The sequence below is a fragment of the Chiloscyllium plagiosum genome, chromosome 28 (genome assembly GCF_004010195.1).
Source record: "Chiloscyllium plagiosum isolate BGI_BamShark_2017 chromosome 28, ASM401019v2, whole genome shotgun sequence".
Taxonomy (NCBI): Eukaryota; Metazoa; Chordata; class Chondrichthyes; order Orectolobiformes; family Hemiscylliidae; genus Chiloscyllium; species Chiloscyllium plagiosum.
The window spans coordinates 15,461,036-15,485,336 of NC_057737.1; the positions used below are offsets into that span (position 1 = coordinate 15,461,036).

The 24,301-nt window shown below is 40.5% G+C and overlaps 1 protein-coding gene across 1 annotated transcript in view; it reads left to right on the top strand.

The window, feature by feature from the left end:
* Positions 1-24,301, top strand: part of LOC122563987 (TNF receptor-associated factor 4-like) — a 95,567-nt gene that overhangs the window by 44,670 nt on the left and 26,596 nt on the right. The window contains exon 2 of the mRNA XM_043718395.1: positions 21,955-22,006. Within this exon, the coding sequence (XP_043574330.1) occupies positions 21,955-22,006 (52 nt within the window). The remainder of the gene's footprint in view (positions 1-21,954; positions 22,007-24,301) is intronic.

Below are 24,301 nucleotides of genomic sequence, written 5' to 3' on the forward strand. Positions count from 1 at the left end.
AGAAGATGACACAACCTGTTGTTCTTGGAAGCCTATTTAGTCACTAAATGTGATGGAGCATTCTGTTTGATGATTTGAAACAAACAATCCTGTATGTGCTAGTGTACAGTACAGCCCCAAGAAATTCCTTGCAATGTCCGCTATTCCCAGATTTGGGAATATTGTGTAATCTGCTTTTTGGTCTTATGGAGTTCAGTTTGCATACCTCAGAAAAGAGTAGGTCCCCACTTTGAAGATGCGGGTAATTTCACTGAAGGGATAAAACTAGGCTAATCACAAAAGCCATTTTGTCTGGAGATTTCATGTATATTTTTAGTTAAAATCAATTAATTTGTTCAATGTATTTGTGGAATATGATCTCATTTGAAGAATGAGTGCCATTTCACTCTTTTTAATAAGGTACCTATTTTAAATTTGGATCTAACTGTGTAGTACGTTTCTGCTGGTGGCTTTTGCTCTATGTCTTGGCCCAGTGTTTCAGCCTGTCATGCCTAATCCTTATATTCTTTTCCTGCTTGTACTTAGCCAAATGCAAAGTTCTCGCTACTTTTTTGCCAGCGGCAGAACAGGATAGAAAGCGGGAGAAACGTACTTTCTTACAGCAGCTTTCATGACCACCTGGTATCGCAAAACATTTTACAAGCAGCGAAGTACATTTTGTGAAATGCAGTCAGTTTGCAGTGTAGGGGCCATCAACTGAAGCAGGTAACATGTTAGAAATAAAGTTTAAAAATCACACAACACCAGGTTATAGTCACTAGTTACCCAACGAAGGAACAGCGCTCTGAAAGCTTGTACTTCCAAATAAACCTATTGGACTATAACCTGGCATTGTGTGATTTTTAACTTTGTCTGCCCCAGTCCAACACTAGCACCTCCACATCATAGTAGGAATAGGTATTACCTTGGGTTCCAAAACTTGCCACTTTTTTAGTAATGGATTAAAACTCCTATGAGAGATTCATTTTCCATTAAAGCGGTGAATAGATGAAGGGAGAGCAGAATTATAACATTGAAATATTGGACTGCCTGAACCACAACAGGTAGTCTGTTGCTCAGTCTAAACAAATTTTGCATCTTTTTATTCCTCTAATGATGTGGGTATGATGGCAAGGGTAGTAGTTTGTTGCTCGTTAGGCCTTTTCAGAGGGCACTTAAGAGGCGGGCTCATTGCTGTGGGTCTGGAGTCACATGTCAACCAGACCAGGTAAGGACAGCAGATTTCCCTGTTTAAAGATTAGGAAACCAGATGTTTTTATTCCCCCAAATCAATGATCTTTGAGCAATAGGAAGAAGCTGAATAGGCTGGGGCTTTTTTCTCTATAGCACTGGAAGCTGAGGAGTGACCTTGCAGAAGTTTATAAAAGTCATGAGGGGCACAGATATGGTGAATAGTCTTTTTGCCAGGGTAAGGGTATCCAAAACTAGAACGCATAGGTCTAAAGTGAGAGGGGAAAATTTAAAAGGGACCAGAGGGGCAATATTTTCACAGGATGGTTGTGTATGGAATGAGCTGCAGAGGGAGTGGTGGAAGCTGGTACAATTACAATATTTAAAAGACATCTGGATGGGTATATGAATAGGAAGGGTTCAGAGAGATATGGACCAATTGTTGGCAAATGGAACTAGGTTAATTTAAGATATCTGCTTGGCATGGACGAGTTGGACCGAAAGGTCTGTTTCCGTGTTGTACATCTATATGACTTTATTCTATGGTCACCATCAATGGGACTAGAATTATTTATTGAATGTGAATTCCACCACTTGCAATGACTGGGGGGTGGGACAGATTTGTAATAACTATCCCCAGAGTATTACCCTTAACCTTTGGATTGCACATTGAGTGATGTTACGCTATTTCTTCACATCTCTTTTAAGAAAGCCAAGGATCAATTCTATAATCCCTTCTGTTTGTCTTCCAAAACTAACTGGCTGTCTGTACATTGTGTGCTTGCGAACACCCTTGGGATGTTTTGCTGCATTAAAGGTGCTATTTATGCAATTGTTGTTGGGATGAACTTCAACAGGGAATTGAAGTCCCAAGTTTCTTTTCCAGAGCTGGATTTTTTTATTTCCCTTTCAAGTTGTGGTTTTCTGTTTTTCTATTCATGAATGGGGCATGAGTTTAAAATTAGTCCCATGCAATTTGGAAAAACATTCAGGATATGCCCTTTTTACACAGCGTCCAGTTGAAATCCGTGATTCCCTTCCTCAAGATGCTGGGTTTGTTGGAACTTTCAAGATCCATTTGGGCAGATTTTTCTCTGGGTATCAAGGGAAATGCAGCTAAAGTCAGGATGAATTTGAGGTGAAAATCAGCCACGGTCTAATCTGATAGTAAGGAACAGAAAAACTGCAGATGTTGAAATCTAAAGTAGACAGACAGGAGGCTGGAAGAACATAGCAAGTCAGGCAGCATCAAAAGAGGTGCAGAAGTTGATGTTTCGGGTGTACATCTTCTGCACCTCTTTATGCTGCCTGGCTTGGTGTGTTCTTCCAGCCCCTGCCTGACTACTAATCTGATGGTAAATCAGGCTCAAGGCACTGAGGGATTTCTCAATCCTTTGTTTCTTTTTAACAAACAAACCTCAGCTCATGCTTGCAACGATCTCTCTTTTTGCCTGTTCCATTGTCTGTTGGTCTGTGTTTCTTAAAATAACAGTTCTATCTTTAAGAATGAAAAAGCAATAACTTTGTGCAAAGCAGTGCCTGTCACGACCAGGACCTGACTGAAAAGGGAGGAATAAACCCATTAGTTACTAAGTACAGTCATTTAAGATTTTGAACTGTTGTCACTTAACCTGTGAAGTGGGGTTGGGTTGCAGGGGATGTGAAAATGAAGCGGATACAAGGGCATTGGTGGCTTTGGAACTCTGCCCAGGGCTAGCAGCTTGCACTGAAATGTCTGTAAATGTGCATGACTGTTACACACTGGAAGTTATGTTTAAAAAAAAATACATGCTCTTTTGCAAACTTGATGAAAAAAGGTATCCTTTTGTATTTGATTTCGCAGTCAAGGCAAAAGCTTTCTTTATTTAATTGGTGCTATTTTAATCCTGTTTCTAGGAAACCAGTCCCTGTGAACCAACTCCCTGCAGGTTAGCTTGTTATCCACTTCACCACTACCACCACCCCCCACATTAAATTATTTTGCCTAGAGTTTGTTGCAAACTCTCAGTTTTGCATTGAGTTTGATCATTGTCTCTCTTGTTGTAGCCCTGATATACTGATAGGCAGGTTTTCCTTTATATTTGTGCATTTAAAGAATCCGGTCCAACAATCCCATTACTGATGCTCTGTGTATCAATTGTTTTCATACATGCAGTGCAAACCAGGTCAGGGGATTTGGGCACGGTAGATATCTCCCATAAGATCCATAAAATCATGGGAAGATTTGCTGTCAGAGTTTTCTTTCCTTACAGCCACCAACATACAGTAATAGCCAATGTCTGAAATCAGTGATCTGGTGGGCTATTTGACTGCAAGAAACATCACAGCCTGTTCCCCACACTTACCCTTTTCAGCAGGAGACACTGAAAGACAAAAAACTGTGACAGTTTCAGAAAATGTGAAACTTAAAAACTGGAAAAGCCAGAAACCCTCAGTAGGTTAAGCAGTATCTGATAAGATGTGCTCAATATGGGCTCTTCATTAAGATTCCAAAGTCATGATGTATTAGAAAGGAACAATACAAGGGCAGGTTGAGCGAGTGGGTTTATGGAACAGAATTTTAAAAAATAAATTAACCACAAAATAAATTCAGTGACTTGTAAAAGTGCTTGATGAATAACAGATGGTTAAATTGTAGATATAATGAGTGTATGAGGAGCAGAAGGCGCTTCCGAAGTGAGAATGTGAGATTAGCTGAAAGGGTGGAGGACAGGTAGAAAAAGACATGTCACTAATTAGGAAAGTGGAATAGACTTTGGTAGCTCTGAACCTAGTTTAAAAGCAAAGGACATGAGTGCCAGCACAAGACCTCCCTGGATTGGAGTAAAAGAGAGGATTAGTGCCTGGGGTGGGCAGCACTAGTGCCACAGATGTCCAGCTCAAAGTTTGTGAAATCGCTGATTGCTGGGTCTTAACCCTACCCTGGGACTGAGAGTTACCCATTGTCCAACTACATGTTGTTGGCAACAACCCAAAATCCTGCTGAGAATCAGTCAACTTTGTAGTTTAATAATGTAATGCAATATGCCAATTTCTGGGTCAAACACTAAGAAAGTAGTCTTCTCTCCCGAGAAGCTCGCTGTCAATACAGCTGAACAAAGAAAAGAGATACAATTGTCTCTACAGAAAGTTGACTGTCCCCTGTCGCTCTGCAATGACTGTTGTGGCTATCATTTTAATGTGTTCTAGACCCAGCCTGTGTAGGTCACTGCAAGAGTACAACTTTGATCTGTCTGCCTGCTCTTCTAGATGCAATTCAATGACAATTAGACAGGGTAAAAGTGCCAAATTTTTATTCTGGACATATTTATAGCTTTACATCTTGACTTGCTGTACTGCCTGCTGCACAATTAGCTGGTTCCTGTATTCACCTTTAATTGGATTGTACACCTTCAGCCACTTAACCTCAATTGCTCGATGTTCTGATTTAGTAGGCTGAACAGAATGGGACAAAGCTTCCTCATGGCCCCTATTCACCTTCTTCCTTATTGCTGCATTAACCCTCTGTCTGTTTTGACATGTTTGTATGCAGATCTGCGCCATCGCACCTTTTGTAATTGTGCTGTTGGGACCCATTAATCTTCTGAAACTTTCTCTGATGTACTGTTGCTATCAATCATTTCTTGGCATTAGCTGTGTGCAGTTCCCTGTAGGCATGGGGGTGTTTCACAGAATCCACAAGTTGTAGGCTCTATTACTGAAGCAAACACTGCTGATAATTGAGTAATGTGTCATCAAAACCGTAGCAATTCTTGTTGTCGATTATTCTGATGCTCCATTTTCTGGATGTAGGTTGAACAAGCTTTCATGATTCTAGCTAGTTTCCAATAGTTTTAATTTTTTTAAATATTTCAAGACTGAGTTTCGGAAGAGTAAAACCAACAAGCAAGAGGGTTTGCTTGGGTTGGTTGAGTGCTGTGTTCCAACAGTAGAGTATTCTTTCAATTACCTTTCTCATGGTCTTTAGAAACCTTTCCAAAAAAAATCATTTGTGGCCTATGGGCATCGCTGGAAATGCCAGTATTTGTTGTCTATCTCTGATGTCCCTGGAAAAATCACACTGAACATTACTACAAAGTTCATCACTGATTATCAGGCTTAAACCTAAGCCATTGCAAGCAGTTCCCTGGGAATAAGGATGATGTCTACTCAGGGTCATAAGTTTTTCTCCCTGGGTCTCCATGTCGCTGAAAGGGCCAATTCTTGTCTTAATCTAAAGTTCTTTGGACACATGGGGCAAAGGGTTCCCCTCCTGCGGTGGGATCCTGAGTACAGGATTTGATTCCTTTTCTTCTATTCCTTGTTATCGTTCTGCCTCCACGTCATGCTGCTTTGACTCAAAGCATGATGCAACCTCATGGATGAGTTGTTCGCATTTAGAATAAGTATTAGTAGCAAGTTTGCCCTAGTCATCAAGGTCATTGCTGCCACACTTCAGAGTCACTCGGTAGCACTTCCTTTGTCCTTCCCTGGAACGCTGGCTTTTTTTAGAGATGAGAAACAGGTTCTGGTGGGGGGAGTTGAATTTTAGGTACCTGGACATTGTGTCTAGTCCATTGAGGTCTATTTTTGGATCGGTTTTGCCTGAAGGCTGTGAACCTGGCTTCAATAGGCCAGTAGTGTTTGTTCAGCAGGCCTCCTGTTGACTTTTGACAATGCAGTTGAGGTATTTGGCTCATGAGGTTTCTCCAACAGTGTTCTGTGTTGCTGGTGCACAGTCCCAGTCTCGCTGCAGTGCACAAGTGCTCTCTACACAAAGACCTTTATTGACCTGCAGAAGCTTTGTTGGCAACCTCTTCTTGGATAGCACTTTCCAAAATTATGACCACTTTTATCTGGAAAGACAAGGACAGCTTATGAGAACACCACCACCTGCAAGTTCCTTTCCAAGTTACTCACCATCCTGACTCGGAAATATATTGCCATTCCTTCACTGTTGCTGTGTCAAAATCCTGGAACTCTCTTCCCAATGGCATGGACTGAAGTGTTCAAGGTCAACTAGCGATAACAAATGAATTGGCCCAGTGAGTGATGCCCATGTCCTATGAAGAACTCTTTTCTTTAAAAAAAATGCCATTTGTTGAAGACCAACTTGCTACTGTTAGCAAGTGTAAATTATCTTTGAACTGTCCATATTTCCACATACAAACTGTTGAATTTGGCCCATTGAATGATCTGGATTGCAATGTACCTGGGTTGGCAAGCTTGTTCCCATTGAGACAACAGGCAGATGTTAGCCATAGAACCTCACTAAAGGTGCCTTTTTTTTAGCATAACTCTGTTTGCCTTTTATGCAGCTCACTGTAGAGAGTGAGCAAGTGGGAAAGTTGGAAGACTTGTTTAGATTAAACCGTGGAGTGTTGTAAATAGATGTGGAATGAAGTCGTGCTAAGCCTCTAACTCATCTCAAAAGTAAAGGCAATTGACAGCATTTCTAAATGAAAAGTGCTGGCATTTGAGAGAAAGAGAATTTGACATTCTCTAACTTTTTTTCTCAACACAGTTTAATTTGTTTTCTGCTCTCTCTCCAATGTCAAAACAGTGGGAGAAAATACACTTGGAAACTTTACAGATGGAGCATTTGTCCAGCATCCGAGCTATTTGTCCTTTGCCAGCCTCCGCTCCAGTGCAGGAGAAATGTTCCACCCATAGTTAATGGCAAATTGACAAATATGCGTCTGTCAACAACCACGTGAGCTGACCTATCCTTTAAAGCACTGATAGCAAGTGATGAACTTTATAGTAATCTGAGTTCCATATGAAATTAGGATTTTAAATCCATTTGTGGGCTGTAGGTGTCATTGGCTGGACTATCATTCTCCTCCCTCCTCCCTCCCTCCCTCCCTCCCTCCCTCCTCCCCCTATGTTTATTTGTGTCTGAACTAATTCAGGGTATAAGGTGGATTATAAATGTTTACGTTATTAGATTGGAGATGGGTCTGTATCAGAAAGTGTTCGAGGAGAAAGTGAGGTCTGCAGATGCTGGAGATCAAAGCTGTGCCCGAAGCGTCGAATCTCCTGTTCCCTGGATGCTGCCTGACCTGCTGTGCTGTTCCAGCAATAAAGTTTCAACTGTATCAGAAAGTAGTGATTCTGAGACCTTGAGGTGAATAAGGGACAAGATCCAGGTCTGTAATTGGATCAGTGTTACACAATGAATCGGAAGAGCACCCAGCACTGGTTTACATCGGTGATGCAAAGGATGGCATCTGTGGGTGCTGCAGAGTAAAGGCCATATCGTCATTGTGATACAGAAGGAAGCCCATTGAGTCTGCTCTCTATGAAGCGAATCCAGTCACCCTATTCTCCCATTCAAATCCTTTTATATCTGCCTCTATAAATAAGCCATCAGAAGAGTAATTAGAATATCTAACAAAATATCAAACTAAATGACATTTAACATTTTTAATGTTAATTGCAAGTCAAGTTAATTGCACTCAATTGCAAGTTATTTCTCAGTGTGCTCATAAGGTTCTGTGATTGGAGGTACATAATTTCCTTTTAATGTCCCCAATTTTCCAAGCTCAAAGCTGTTACCTCCCTGTTGAGATACAGCTGTATAGCTGGCAATAACTCTTAATGCTTCCCTTTAAATGGTCAATCTCCAGCTATAAGAATGGGCAGTGAAGGTCCACAGATAAGTTGAATGTTGTGTCCCATTTATGAAATGTACAAGATTCTGACATTAATTAGTTAAACACAACTATCATCCAAACAGCCAAATTCTGTTATGGCAGAATCTGACTGTTTGGATGATAGTTATGTTTAAGTTATTAATGTCAGAGTCTATGGTATGGCAGAATCTTGGGCTCTGGGATTAGACTGCAACAAGAAGTAAGTTATAATTATTGAAAAAGTTCTGGAAACTGCAACTGCATCCAATTAAGAGTCAAAGCATATTTTATTTCCTCTGCTCAAGAGACTTTGAAGTGAAGAGTAGATTACAATTAATTTTGTTCTTGGATGTTGAACGTATGAAACAAATGAAATAGGAACAGAAATAGGCCAATCAGCCCCATGAGTCTGCTCCATCATTCAATAAAATCATGGCTGGTCTGAATTCTATATTCCCAATATCCTGATAATATTTGATTTTCTTGTCTAATAAGAATCTAAAATTCAATAACTCAATTTTCACTGCCTTCTGAGGCAGAAAGTTCTAAAGTCACAACCCTTAGAGGAGGAGAATTTTTTAATGTATCCTCTAGTGCTGGGCTTGCCTACAGGAGAAAACATCCCTTCCACATCCACCTGAGCAAGACATTTTAGGATCTTTTATATTTCAATCCCATCATCTTATTTACAAGCTTGTTCTTCTACTCTCCAGTTAAGTGAGCCCAAGCCTGTCCAACCTATCAACCTATACAATAACCTACTCATTCCAGGCATAAATCTCCTAAACCTCCTCTGAACCACTTCCAATGAATCTCTATTCTTCCTGAAATGCTGAGATCAAAATTGTGCAAAATTACCCTGTTACTGAAGGGTAACATCCTTATTTTTCTCTGTTCTTCTTGAGGTACTTTTATAGAGCGAGAAGGTGGCTCAGTACATCTTTACAGTCATAGATTAACCATGTCATGATAAGAATGCTTTATACTTTGATGGTTTCTCCATTCTCGAAACATTTAAACAACGGGCATTGTGTTTTTTGGGGGGCATGGTGCAGGTTGGCACTGCAAAGGTCACATTACACATCCACAAATAAGGTTCAGTGAACTGAGGAAACCTATCTGCTTTAAGGGCTTCTAAAAGGCATTCCTGCTCTCACTAATGTCCACTGTGGTGGTGGTAGCAGTGATAACAATAGTGTGTATTTGTGGCTGAACATTAATAAGTCAGTTTCTTCATAATTTCTTCAGTTCTGATGAAGAATCACAGAACTCTAAATGTTAACTCTGCTTTTTCCCACAGATGCTGACAGACCTGTTGAGTTTCTCCAGCAATTTCTGTTTTTTGTTTCAGTTTCTTCAAATACTGGTGACATGATCTTCCTCCCTATGGGTTTAATGAAAAGATCCTCCCTCTCCCTCTTGGCCTGTAGGACATGAACACATGCAGTGAGGCAATTTCAAAATTGGAATACGATCTGGAAGGGGTATGTCGAAAAAGCTCTTGTGGCTTTTGGAAGATTGAGCTATAAGCTGATCAATAGAATTTCCATAAACCCTGGTATTCAGTCACTTTGTAGATAAATGTGCATTTTCAAGCAGCATCAGTTGTATCCCTCCATACACTAGTTTCTGTATTGAGTTATTAATTTAGTGCTTGAATATAAATCCAACAACAAATAGTAATGTCATTGGATATTGTGGAGGAACCTCTGGAATCTATGCTGTGTTAGAGATTTGCACCAGAGCCACCTCAAAAGGTAACCTTTTTAATGGGTTAGTGAATTGGTACTAGAAGTGGGAACTGATTAAATAAATGCTAGCTGTGCTGTTGGCATGTATCCAACTCTCCACGGCTGATGGACATTTGCATGGGTAATTACATTGAATTTGTGGCTGGGAACAGTTGGTCCAGTCTACTCACTTCTCAGGTTTTTTCTGAAGAACGGCAAAGGTGATTGGACCTGAAGATATCCAGAAATATAATGCGGCATTCAATGTCTTGGTGGGGGGGGGGAGGCTTCCTGAAACAAATGTCACAGATACAGGTGAAGTAATTAATAAGACTTCACTTGGGGACAGTTACACTGTTGTGTTCCTGTTATGGATGAGTGCTCTTACTTAGAGATTGCTGCAAAATAAATTTAGGAATATTCCATGTCTGCAGGGTAGGTATTCATAAAAATTATTCAATACAAATCTTCAGAATATTGAATACCTATTAGCTATTTGTTAGGGTCTTTAATTTACTTATAAAATTTCAGAAAGGATTTCTTTTAACTTTTTTTAATTTAAGTGTGTTAACTGAAACTCATAAATGAGGCATAATGAATCAGGAAGAACATCTAATTTAACAAGTGACAATCTATTATGTATTACAATAGTTATTAAACCCCCCTGTCTGTGCATGCTCATCACCATCATTTATCAATGACTGTTCTCTGTCCAAAAGCTATTATTTTATTCCAACAGCTTTATTATTTTCCAATTGCATTGTCTGACTTCACACAGTGATGATAGGTGATCTGTCCACATTGATAGATTTTCATTGTTACCTTAAAGGGACTGAAGCATGGTTTCTTTTTTTAAAAAAAAGTTAATGAAAATCATTTTCTTTGCTCCACTCTCCTCCTAAGTGTATATGTGTGTTTATATGTATTGTTCAGCTTCCTTAACTTGTATGATGTTGCGTCAAATTAAAGAAATCCATTGCTGGCTGGTTATAGTTAATTTGTGCCTTGACACTTCCAGATCATGCTCATGCATTAATACTTTAAAGATTCGACAAAGTGATGATTATTGTGCCTGGAAATCCTATTCACACCTCCAAGCTGTAACGAGGCATCAAGATGTTAATGAGAGAACTCCAGCAGCTATTTCTCCTAAACCCAATTTCACATCCTCCATTTTTATTTTCTTGCCTTCCTGCTGCTGCCTCCACATACAATTCTCTGGGTGCTTTGTCCATGTGGCTGTTCAGCAGAGATGAGGCATGTCACAGGCATGTCTTGTCTTTGCAAATGCATGTCCTCAGCAGGAGTGACTGACTACTGATCTTCAATAGGATGGGGAGAGAACTCTCCCCACCGACATCAATCCAGCAGCCATGAGAACAAAGTAGTGTGATAAAGTACTGTTTTCTCTAATAGGGTCTAATTGGAATGATCATAACCTGTTAACCATCACTTCATTGAATATGCAAAAACAGTTCACTTTTGACAATGTTTACCTTCCAATGGCATGCACACTAAGCGTAATCTGTCAAATAGGTTGGTATCTCTCATAAAGTTGTCAAGTTAATTAAATTATAATTCAGTCATCGCAACGCATTGTCCTTTTTTCACTGTTTTTAAAAAAAGCAACAAGTGCTTTTTGGAGTCAATGTTAAGAACATATATTCTCATGAGAATTGCATAATACAGAGACTGTTGCACAGTTTTGATAAAGGCCATCAAGCTGCATATCCTTATTTCTTACTTTCTAAGCAGGGATGACGGGAAACTTAGCCTCAGGCTTTGTTTGGTACATTAGTTAATTTTTAGAGGTTTGTGCTCTGCCAGAGGTGTATGAATTGGCTATTTGTATATTCATTAATCATTGTTCTTTCATGTTTATGTACCTACATTAATTTGCAGCGGCTGCCCGTCTGCCCAGTGGGCTAACGTTTGCTCATTCTGAAATTGATTCCAATTCTTTTTGATGATTGCCATCACTTTTTGATGTCAAGACATTGAACACAGTAATCTCAATACAGTTTATTCTGCAACAGGAATTGGCTTTAACGCGATTGAAGAATTTAGATAGTTATTTGTAGACTGTGAACTTTCTTTACCTGTATTGGCTATAATGTGATTCTGGCCCCATTAATTTACATGGTGTGACTATTGCGCTGTTTTCTTACAATGCAAGATTACACAAGAACAGAACTTTCGCGTTATATCACAACCTGAGCTCCATCTATCCTAACTTTTAATTAGTCAAACCTTTATTATGCAGTGTGATGTAAAATGGCCAGACAGAGTTATAAAAGGAATATGTTTTTGGCACCAGTGTAATTCCCACATCTGTCCAAAGTCTATAATTAGGAGAAATAAACCATTTTGCTTGGGCAAAATGCAGAATGCGTTCTGCATCCAAAAGTACCTTAATAAAGATGTGGCTGAAGGGACTAGTCCAAAGCAGTAGATAGAGTGCATATAAATGCACAAAGTTAATCCACTGCATCCTGTTCTACTAAAATCTTGTCTGCCTTCAGTCCCCTCTCACATCTCTACAGTGAGTCTCTTAAATAACTTCTTGTGTTTTAAAATGTTTAAAATGGCTGTCCTGAAATTTGCAATAAACCTGTTGATGAATTATTGCAGTTAGATCCTAAATTCACAACAAAAGCAAGAGAGAAATTTATATCTTGACTATTTTTGAGGATACCAGCTGTACTGCAGTTCACTAAAGGGGCAAAACATGTTTCATATACATTGCTGTGCTGCTAATGTAGCAGTTTAGTATGGATTTATTCAAAGATATGAAGTCTTTTAAATGACTGGAAGCACTGTCTGTTGTATGGCTTTGGCAATTTTCTGGATGCCTGGGAATATATAAAGCATCTCTGAAAAGCATGCTGATCGCTCCCGTTAGCTGGATTACACAGCTGTTTATTGCCATCTTCAATTCCATTTTGCTTTGCACTGATAGTCTTCAAACACTACAATAGGAATCTAAATGGTGCTCTTTGGTGAGAGTTGTATCTCCACATCCTTTTCTCAATACTGTGGGAATCTGTACTGTCTCAAGCTACAAACTGTGCTAAAACAAGTTGAGAATATCTGAGTGTTCCCAACAGCTCTGATTTTTCTCAAGATAGTTTCAGGTTCTTGATCATTCCTTGTTTGCTCTTGTATGAGCTGCATTTTGCTTCAAAGCATGTTTGTTGCAACAGAGCTGCGTTGTGATATCAAGGAAAAGAGAGGGGATGTTAATAGTGTGGCGTTTAGTGTGAATTTGTGCCTTTTGTTCTCTCCTAATCTCCATTGGAGCTACGTCAGAGCTGGATTAAGTTTAAAATACTGCTTGCATTTAAATGACCCATTACAGCTCACTATTAGGACCCGTACAGGCCTTTTGAGCGATGTGTTAGAAAATTCCATTTTCACCAGGAGCAGTGTATCCCAGTAAGGAGTTTGGAGTTTTGGATTGGCAATACCAATCATAATCTGGAGGCCCAAGATAATGCTCTGTGAATAAAAGTTCAAGTCCCGTCATGGCAATTGATGGAATTTTAAATTCCATTAATAAATCTGAAATATAAAGCTGGTTGCAGTAATGGTGACCATGACAGCATTTATTTCTTTAAAAAAAAGCAATCTGGTTCCCTAATGTCCTTTAGGGAAGGAGATCTGCCATCCTTACCTTGGTCTCGCCTGCATGTGACTCCAGACCCACAGCAATGTGGCTGACTCTTAGCCACTCTCTGCAAAGGCCTGGGAAATCACTCCATTCAAGGACAATTGGGGCAACAGATGCTGCTCTTGCCAACGACTTACAAATCCTGTGATAGAATACCGGGGTGGAGGGAGAAAAGGTTTTGGTAGGGGTCATTTGAGGATTGGAGAAGACTAAGCTGGAAGTAGGTCACAGGTCCGTATGCCGCTTATTTTGGCAAGTTTCATTCTATTTCATGCTTCAATTGGAGTACAAATTTGCAGTAGGGCGAGTGAGCTTTACACATTTCATTATAGCCTCAGCACAAGACTGGTTAACTGCAGAAATGCTGTAGAAACACCGTTTGCAGACTGATGTGTTTTAAGGCTTCCAGTGAGGTACATTTTAGAGAACCTTGTTTGTGTACTTGGTAATATGACCATTTAGGACACCTCTTGACGTTTTGACTGGTTAACTGTCAAGGGCTAATCAATAAACAACATTATACTGACCCAACAGTTTATTTTAAGCAAAGGTAATTATGAGCCTAGGGCATCAATCTGCTGCTAAAACATGAAGTTCTTTTGTGGGTGCCCTTGAATAAAAGAGTATTGTTATGAGTATGCGCTTAATCGAATAGGCTCCAATAAAAATTTCATTTGGAGGATGGTAGGGCAGAAGGGGGACCACGATGCTGAATAATAAAACCTTTAACAGCTACATAGAAAAGATGCTGATTACTGAAATTGGTGATAGCATGTGGAATTAGGTTTAATTGTCAATCCAGACACTTGAAGCACTTGTCACGTCATTTGTAATGCTAACTGGAGACAGTCATTGACAATGCAGTAGTGTTTGGCTTCCAATTTGGATTTAAACCACAGCAAGAGCTGGAGAATCGTGGAAACTATCTCATTTGTCAAGCCAAACACAAATGAATAAATATTGCACATGAACTAACTGCCGATTAGTAATTAGCAACAGATTGATGTTCAGTAAACCTTCAAGTGATTGCTTGAAGGCCTAGTGATGGAGATTTAACACTACTGCCACACTAATCAACCCAAGTATCATGATGCCTTTCATTTAAACAAACTAGAAATTATATGCAATCAAATACATTGGATGGAGTTTAATTTAGATAAATGTGAGGTGCTGCATTTTGGAAAGGCAAATCAGGGCAGAACTTATACAGTTAATGGTAAGGTCCTGGTGAGTGTTGCTGAATAAAGTGACCTTGGATTTGCAGGTTCACAGTTCCTTGAAAGTGGAGTCCCCAGTAGATGCGATAGTGAAAAAGGCATTTGGTATGCTTTTCTTTACAAATCAGAGCATCGAATATAGGAGTTGGGGAGGTCATGTTGCAGCTGTACAGGATATTTGTTAGCCCATTACTGAAATACTGCGTGTAATTCTGGTTTCTCTGCTATGGGAAAGATGTTGCGAAAGTTGACGGTTCAGGAAAGATTTACAGGGATATTGCCAGGGTTGGGGGGTATGAGCCATAGGAAGAGGCTGAATGGACTGGGCCTATTTTGCCTGGAGCATCGGAGGAGGGGTGACCTTTACAGAGATTTATAAAATCATGAGCAGGTAAATAGACATGGTCTTTTCCCCAAGGTGGGAGAGTCCAAAACTGGAGGACACAGGTTTTAGGTGAGAGGGGAAAGATTTAAAAGGGACCTAAGGGGCAACTTTTTCACGCAGAAGGTGGAACATGTATGGATTGACCTGGCAGAGGAAGTGGTGGAGGCTGGTACAATCATAACATTTAAAGGGCATCTGAATGGGTATATGAATAGGTCTTTGAGGGATATGGGCCAAATGCTGGCAAGTGGCACTAGATTGATTTAGGATATCAAGTTGGCATGGCAAGTTGGACACAGGGTCTGTTTCCGTTTCTCTTATGACTCTATATTCTCTGCATGTACATAACTTTTGTTTAGAAAGTGAGAGATCTTTTTTAGAAAATTATTTTCTTTTTAAAGGGAAATTGCTGTTTATGGAAAAGAAAGGCTAGGAGAAAATGCAGAGAGTGAGAGCAATTGAATAGCTGTCTCAAAGAGTCACCATTCACACAATAGCCTTACTTGCCTCCTTTGCTGCAATACTCATACCATGGCATCTTCCAATGCAGACAACCATTGGTTTCCAATGAACAAATTATCGATAAACACTGAAAGACCTGTGGATGCTGAAAATCGGAAACAAAAATAAATTGCTGGAAAAGCTCAGCAGGTCTGGCAGCATTTCAGCAACCTCAGCATTCTGAGGAAGAATCACCTGGACCCGAAACATTTAACTTTCATTTCTCTCCACAGATGCTGCCAGACTAGCTGAGCTTTTAGTTGTGAATACATTAAAAATGTATGGTGCCTTTAAAATGACACAACCATGGTTGTTCACAGGAGTCTCATAAAGCAAAATATGGCACTGACCTGGATGAGCTATTGGGTCAGATGACCAAAAACTTGATTCATTGTGCTTTCTTGACATGCAATGCGTTCTGAGGAAGGGCCACTTAACATTAACTCTTCTTTCTCTTAACCGACGTTGCCAGACCTGCTGAGTTCCTCCAGCACTTTCTGTTTTTGATGCACTCTGGATGTTGGCTGTTGAAATAATTGAAATCAGTCACAAAATAGTACCTTGGTTTGCTCCCACAATCTGATAAACTCTATCCAATTGACTCCTTGCTTTTGTGTGCTGCAGTTCAAGTTGTACCTTGTACTTGAACCTGTCTGCACTTCTGATTTTTTTTTTCTTCCTATTGCTGAAGGCACAGATTCACAGTTGAAGTGTGATTCCATAGTCTGAGGGCCCCAGCTACCATTGCTGTGTTAAGTGATTAGTGCTGAGTGAACTGAAAAGGCCAAGAGACTGTTCTGGTGTGTTAGACTGAGTGTATGGGAGGGGTGGGTTAATTTTACAGCAGGCCTGAGTTAATCAATTGTTGGTATTCTGTCACTATAATTAACTACTTTCACAAAATGAAGCCACTTGGGATAATGGAAGGAGGTCATAACTTACTGACAGCTGAAACAACACTTTTCTTTCCCATTCGGCGGAGCCCCATCTGTACTGGGGACGTAGACTCTGTTAATGAACAAGTTGCCTAAATTTGCTGATTCTGCACCAAGAGTATGTCAGCAAAAATACTCGTACAAACCTATTCTGCCACTTGGGAAATTGAATGTCAACAGTTTTTATTCAGTTGTCTGGAAGCACGGAATACATGTAATTTCTAATGCTGTTAATTTGTTTGTGTTCTGTTTGAACTGGTTTTGCAGTGAAATCCAGAGTCTTGTGGTGGTACACTGTGTGTAACTGACCAGCACCTGAGTCACAACAACTGAGAGTTCACCGGTTTGGCCCTTCCTCTTGAGTCAGTAGTTTCATTGTCCACCGTGGCTCTGACCACCAGCTCTGTCAATCTGTGAATCTGAAGGTTTTGTGAGCTGAAGTCCCACTTCAGAGAGGCAAGCAAATTCACTGCACTCTCTCTCTTTTGCTTGGTCCAATTTCACTAGACCCCCAATGATCCAAAGGTGCTGCTCAAAAGAGAGGGAATGGACCTGAGGGGCAACATTTACACACACTCGGTGGTTCGTATGTGGAATGAATTGCCAGACGAAGTGGTAGATGCAGGTACAATTGCAATGTTTAAAAGACATTTGCACAGTTTACGTGAATAGGAAAGGTTTAGAGGGGTATGTGTCGAATCCAGACAGGTGGGATTAGTTTAGTTTGGGAAACTTGGTCGGCATGTTGAGTTGGACTGAAGGGTCTGGCTCTGCTATATGACTCGATCTCCGTGCCTTGGAGAGCACGTTAACATTCAACCAGTGCTCTGCTCAATGTATCTCATTGCTGTTGGTTTGTCTCCTTTCTCAATGCTGCACCATTTCGGTAAAGTACAGTGAACTCCCTGTTATCTGGTATGTAAGGAGGTTAGAGTTGCAGTAATGTGAGAAATACTTTATGAATGTCATAGATCATTGAAACAGTCTTGAATTTCAGCATAAGCATGTTGCAATTTTTTAAAACCCTTTTCCAGTTGTTCAAGTTTCCATTTTCTGCTTCAAAGTCAGCGCGTTTTGTCTTTAGACGTTGCATGGATGTCGTCTTGGGCAATTTAGTGGATTGATTGGTGAAAACGTTTGGATATAATGTGATCACAAACTTAAATTGCTGCTACCGTAATTGCACCTATATGAGGGAGGGCAATAGATAGGTCTGCTACTGGTGGCTGGGAGAATTACTGCGCGGCAGGTATATATATACATATATGAACTGGGAACAGCAAGTTCAAATAGATGCTTTTGAAGAAACATTTATAAAAATGGTAACTTTTCTCTGAAACATTTGCTGGTTGCTTTCAAATTCCAGCAGGAAGTTGATTGTACATGGACTACAGAAGGCTTTAGGTCATCCTGGGTTTTTGTAAGATGTTGTGTACCCTTTCCTGTGGACTCTACCTACCAGGTTCCTCACACCTGTTAATCCTTTATGGGATGTGCATGACTGAGAGCATGGTGTGAGGAGAATTTTGGACTTGGCTGTCCTTGGAATTATCTGTCCAACAGTGTCACAGGATTGGAGTGTATATCTGAAAGTGATCAGCGGTAACTGATATCTTTGCTAATATTTCAGTCATTGGCAACCTCTTAACTGTTAATCATAGGGAACTGTTATTGGCTGTTACAGTCAGTTTCCCTTCACCAGAGTCCATGTGCAGATCAAAGAAATGCATCGTTCTTATGCACTTAAGAATCACAAGCTGCTAATATTTGAAATTGTGAAAGACTGATCTTTTATTGTAGTCAGGTCCAGGAACTTGTATTTTTCATCTGCTTTGGGGGCTTCCTAAAATGTCAAATAAAACCCATGTGCAACATGTTTCTGACTCTGCTTTCCTCTAACTGACTATTGTTAGTGAGGTATTTTCAAGTCTTGCTGCCCTCTTCTGTTTTGTTCTTGGATTTAATTGCCAGATGGATTCAATCTACAATGAACCCATGCCATGCTCTAGGCCTCTGCTTGTTTTTTTTTCTTTCTCCCCTCCCCATATCATTTAGTTTCCTCCCCCTCAGTTCCACCCCGACTTAACCTGAGATAGGATTCCATGAGGATTCAGCTCCTATTATGTGTGCTCTACTAACTGCCTATTTTTCACATGTGAACCTCAGCCTGAAATTTTACAGGATCACTGTAAATCGCCATAAATCACAGAATCAGTTGCACCACTGGAGGAGGCAATTTGGCCCCTCGTGTCATCGTGCCTCTGAAGGAGTAATTCAACCAGTGCCAATCTCCTACCTTTTCCCCATAAAGATCCGATTCTCCCTTGGAGGTTTCGATTGACTCTGCTTCCACCACCCCCTCTGGTAGCACCTTCAAGTTCTCAACCACTCACTGTGTGAAGAAGCAATTCCTCATGTCATGCTATTGCTTCTTTTGGTAATCACCTTAAATCTGTGCCCTTTTGTTGCCGATGCTCCACTATTGGGAATAATTTCTCTCTGGTCACTGTGTTCTGAATCCCTCAGGGTTTGGGCACCACTCTCAAAATCTCTTCAAGCCCCATCCTTTCCGGTATATCTGCATCTTTGAAGTTCCTCATCCCTGGAACCAGAACTGGACACAGTACACTGGTTGGTGTTGAATTTGTGTACAGATTAATATAACTTCCTTGCTTTTATTCTGTATATCTCTATGAATAAATTTGCAGTCAAGCTTGACCCTCCTTGCCTACTATTTGCACATTGGTATCAACTGATATTTACTGAGCAGAGCATAGGGAAAATGAGGAAGGCTCACTTGACCTGAAACATTAACTCTTGATTTCTCTCCACAAATGCCACTAGACCTGCTGAGCTTGTCCAGCAATTTCTGTTTTTGTTTCTGATTTCCAGCAGCCTCTGTTCTTTGTTTTGGGGGAAAATGTCTCCTGATAGGAGTTTCCCTCCTTTCTCCCAATTGTACCTGATCAATTCCAGTCTTCAGTTAGTGCCAACAGTGCACGTTAGAGTCTCAAGAAGGGCTTATGCCCGAAACGTCGATTCTCCTGTTCCCTGGATGCTGCCTGACCTGCTGCGCTTTTCCAGCAACACATTTTCAGCTCTCAATAAGCTACCACCTTTGGGGGTAAGGCAAATAGGCAAATTGCAATTTATTTCTACTTCCAAGCAATATATGTTTGCAGCACAGTTGACAGAGGAGGCTTGTGAAGCTGCTAGAGCATTCAGCTGCATGAAAGATTTACTGTTTCTCATCGGCCCAGTTAAACAGAACCGCTATGTTCTAACAGTTGTTAAAAAGAATTGGCTCTGTGTACAAAACAAATGCTGATCGGTCTGAGGAAATAAAAGTTTCTTTTAATCCTTATTTACTGAGATAGAATAAATAAAACTTAAATTTAAACATGCAAGTGTGTAACTCTGTACCAGCTCTGTTGACATCGCAGGAGTTTGCTGGGTAAAGATTACATTACAGCGTGGAAACAGGCCCTTCGGCCCAACAAGTCCACACCGACCCGCCGAAGTGCAACCCACCCATGCCCCTACATTTACCCTTTACCTAACACTGCGGGCAATTTAGCATGGCCAATTCACCTGACCTGCACATCTTTGGACTGTGGGAGGAAACCGGAGCACCCGGAGGAAACCCACACAGACACAGGGAGAACGTGCATGCTCCACACAGTCAGTCGCCTGAGGCGGGAATTGAACCCGGGTCTCAGGCGCTGTGAGGCAGCAGTGCTAACCACTGTGCCACCGTGCCGCCCGTTGTTGGAGAACAGATAATGACTGAGTGTAATCTGTAATTGTTAATGTTTTTAAATGTTGAATTACCAATATTTTACCTACCAGTCTATCTATTTTATTTATTTATCATGGGTCTTGAATGCCAGCATTTGTTGCCCACCCTATTTACCCTTAAACTGAAAGGCCATGTCTAGATCATTTTAGAGGCTGGTTCAGAGTCAACCACGTTGCTGTGGAGGCAGAATTGTGGTAGGACAGACCATTTTAAGATGTTAGATTTCCTTCCTATTAGGACTTTAAACAATTGATGGTTACCATTACTGGGACTACAAAACTAACTTGCAATAATTTTTAATTTTAAAAAAAAAATAATTTGAGCTTCACTAGCTGCCAGTGTGAGAATTGAACCCATGTCCCCAGAAGATTCTTCTGGCTGTTTGGATCACTAGTCCAGTAACATTACCATTATATCATTGTCCCCAAAATGAAATAATCAAGTTAAAGTTGTGCTCTTAAAAATGCACCAAATGTAGAATTTTGAGGCAGTACCTCAACAGGGAGAAAGTGAGGACTGCAGATGCTGGAGATCAGAGTTTAAAAATGTGTTGCTGCGCTTTTCCAGCAACAAATTTTTAAACAGTACCCCAACACCCTTGGCTTGCAACTCTGTCCATTTTTTGCAGGATTGAAACAATTCCTTGTGCATTCTGAACTCTGCAATTGTTGCACTTCATGGACTATTATTAATAACATCACGGCTGAAAGTAAAAGAAAACTTGCTGATTCGGGCTTCCAATGTGCTATTGGAACTTCAGAAAAGTTGGCACCTGCATCTGCAGAGGGTCAGGATGGTTTAGTGTACCCTAGGAGGTTTTATCACCAATAACACCAGCCCCATCCAGTCCTCTTCATCTCACAAAACATGAGGACGTAAGAAATGGAGACCAGAGTGAGCCATTTGGCCCCCCAAGCTGTCCTGATGTTTATAAATTCATGGTCAAAACGTGTGGCGCTGGAAAAGCACAGCCGGTCAGGCCGTATCTGAGGAGTAGGAGAGTCGTTACGGTTCGAACATAAGCATGATGAAGAGCTTATGCTCGAAATGCCAACTTTCCTCCTCGGATGCTGCCTGAGCAGCTGTGCTTTTGCAATGCTACACTTTATTACTCTGATCTCCAGCATCTGCAGTCCTCACTTTCTCCTTGTCTATAAATTCATGGCTGATCTGCCTCTCGCCTTGATTACACTTTTGTGTCAGCTGCTCCTCTCCCTTAAACCCTCCAATATTTCAAAAATCTCTCTACCTCCTCTTCCATTGATCTCACCTCCACAACTCTGGGGTGGAGAATTCCAGACAGCCACAGTTATGAGCTAAGAAATTCCTTTGCATCTCTGTTTTACATGAATGCCCCCATGTCCTGCAAATGTTCGGAGGTGAATGGGGCAGTGCTGTGTGGGGAAGAACCTGCCCTATTTACTAGCTATGCCTCTGACTTTTCTGCTGATCACGTTTCAATTCCTGCACAATCCTGGACGTTTTGACAACCCAAGAGGAAAATCTGACTGAGTTTGTTTATGTGGAGTAAGGCTGTGTGCCCTGCAGCTCTACCTTTATGTTCTGCCAATCTGTGGGCTTCAGTGTGAAGATAAAACTGAATTTGATTTCTCATTTGGAAAGGATTTCTTGCTAAAGACTGTGTAAGAGATAGGAATTTCCATTATTCCACCTCTTCCCCCCCCCCCCCCCAATAACAGGGTTTAGATTTGAGTGGACTTCAACAAAATGAGTGTCATTCTTTGGATAAAGTGCTTTAAGGCAGTGTATGAATGCAGTGTTATTATGTTAATACTGGAGAGCCTGCCTCATTGGTGTTAATGGTGGTTTGCAAAGAAATGCATGAAGGCACAATACAGCTGTCCCGTTAACTATATGTTATGAGTGTTGTACGCTGTGCGTTTACAGTTCTTCTCTTTTTTTTGTCTTTCAGTGAGGGCGTGTTTAAGTGTCCTGAAGACCAGCTCCCACTTGACTATGCGAAGGTAAATGATCACTGCAAATGCAAATTACCTTTTCCTCATAGAAACTTCTACTTTCCATTCACCAATTAGAGAGTCTGAATTACTAAGTGTAATTTTGCTGTAATTTATCTGCCTGTTCAGCACAGCTCCGTTATCTGTGAGGGCTCTTGTATTTGTGTTACCTCAGGGGTCCTGCTGTCTTTTGTCATCTTATTCTCCACGGCACTCAGCCACAGCTCTGGTAATTGTTGTAATGAGCATGCCTTCAGGCTGTTCGTCATCTTTACTCTTTATTGTGAGGCTTACAAAAAGCCTTTTCTTTGATGGTTGTCTTCCTGGTTGGCTATTGTGCTTTGTTGAATGAATAAAGCTGTTGCAGTTCTTCTCTCTGCTTTCACCACTCAGTTTTCTGTGGTCCAAGGAACTGCTCTTCCTATATGCTTCTAGGTAGCAGGTTAGGGCTGCTATTTACAGACACTGCAAAATGTCTCCAGTCCAACCCATGCACAGAAATGTTTCCAATGAGGAATGGTTATTAGAGAGCCAGCAGAGCCAATATTTACTTTCTGCTGCTTTTCCTATCCCTATTGGCACAGGACAATGAGAGCCATTATTACACCCTAACCCTGCACAGATTGAATCGGGCTCCTATTAGTTCCGTGGAGTCGCATCACACAGCTGATGTAGTTACCTGAATTTTACAACTTTATAGCTCTTTTTTAATTCCAATTTGGGCACTCATTTCCAATTCTTACATTCTGCCTTGGGCATTGTGCTTTGTTTTATTGTGAACAGAGTGGTTGTGAAGACAGGAGTTTGAAATAATGTAAATAAAGAAGGGGATGCTCTGATACTATAGCTATGGTCCGAGTTCTTCAGTCCTTCTAGAAATAAGTACAAATATAATGAAATAGACTGTATGACAAGTGCATGAGCAGTTTGTTAAAATAGTAGCTTTTTGCTAAATTTTTGACTGCTATAATAAATGAATACTAAGGTATTTGACCAGAAATTGAGAGAAGCTAAAGAACTTTTTTTAAATGTAGTTTTTCCTTAATGTAATGTGACCTTTCTAGTAGTTCAAAGTTGTCCTGTCACATTCCATTAACTATAGAGCAACAGCTGCATTTCTTCAAGATTTTATGTATTACCCACGAAATCCATTGTGTTTAAAAATACTTAGAATTAGGTTTTATTGTCACGTGTACTCAAGTGCAGGGATACAGCAGTACATTGAGAAGTTTACAATGTTTCAAGGTGCCATCTCTGGTACAATGTTCCGAGGGAAAAAAGTTCTTGGGTAATAAGTAGAAAAATAACGATCTAAGTTAAAAGTTCAACAATTTAGTTCTTGTCACTATAAAGTAATAAATAAGAAAAACAGTTGAAAGTTTGGAATTAGAGTCCTCCTTTCACCATAGAGCCATAGGCCTGCAGTCACTCCACACCAGGCTTTCTCCAGAAACCCTCAAACTTCTCACTCACACAGACACACACACAGGCACACACATCCCTGCCCTCGGCATAGGCTGTCAGAGTACCACTGTGGTGCCACGGGCTGTTAACAGGGCTTTAAACAACAATGCGTTTGACAACGGCATTTTGTTTTTACTCTGTATCTTGTGTTTAATCTGTTAAAATCCAACTAAATAGCATCTGACTTTCAGTTATAGATCCAGGCTCTACAGATTCATCTGACTAGGGAAATGGGCACTTGCCTTGGCTGATTGCAAGGGATTGAAGATGCTATTTATTCTAAACTTGCTTTCACCCAGTGTTATGGTGCCAAAAGGGCCTGCGATTGAAATCACTTCTCATTCATTCTGTTAGTAGATTGAAAAATTAGCACAATGAATGCGGTTATTTGTCAATAGGTGCTTGAATGCACTTTGTGAAATTGCTTCCCTTTTTCCATCTGAGCTGGCAATGAAATCCCAACATGGGGCGAGGTGCTGGGAAATGCGTCTATTTTTATTTCGTACTATTTCTATTATTGCAGGTGTTATTTCTTCTCCTTTTTGTCCTCCCTTTACCTCTTTAATCTCTAGACATCAGAAGCATTTGTTCTAAGGGACAATTTTAAAGAAAAGTCTTTTCAGATTGAACATTTAGGTTTACAGTGTTAAAACGTTTAGCTTCCCCACTCTGCTTTCTAAGCTGTAAATCTTTCTCTGTTTGCGAACTCTAGCCTTAGCTTTTCTGTAGACTTTGAAAAAAGTCAGGAATTAGGATTTTAATGTTTCCTAATGTTTTAACCAGGTGCATCTCTTGCTGGACTCTGTCCACGGATTGCATCTCTACTCTATTCTGCTTGCA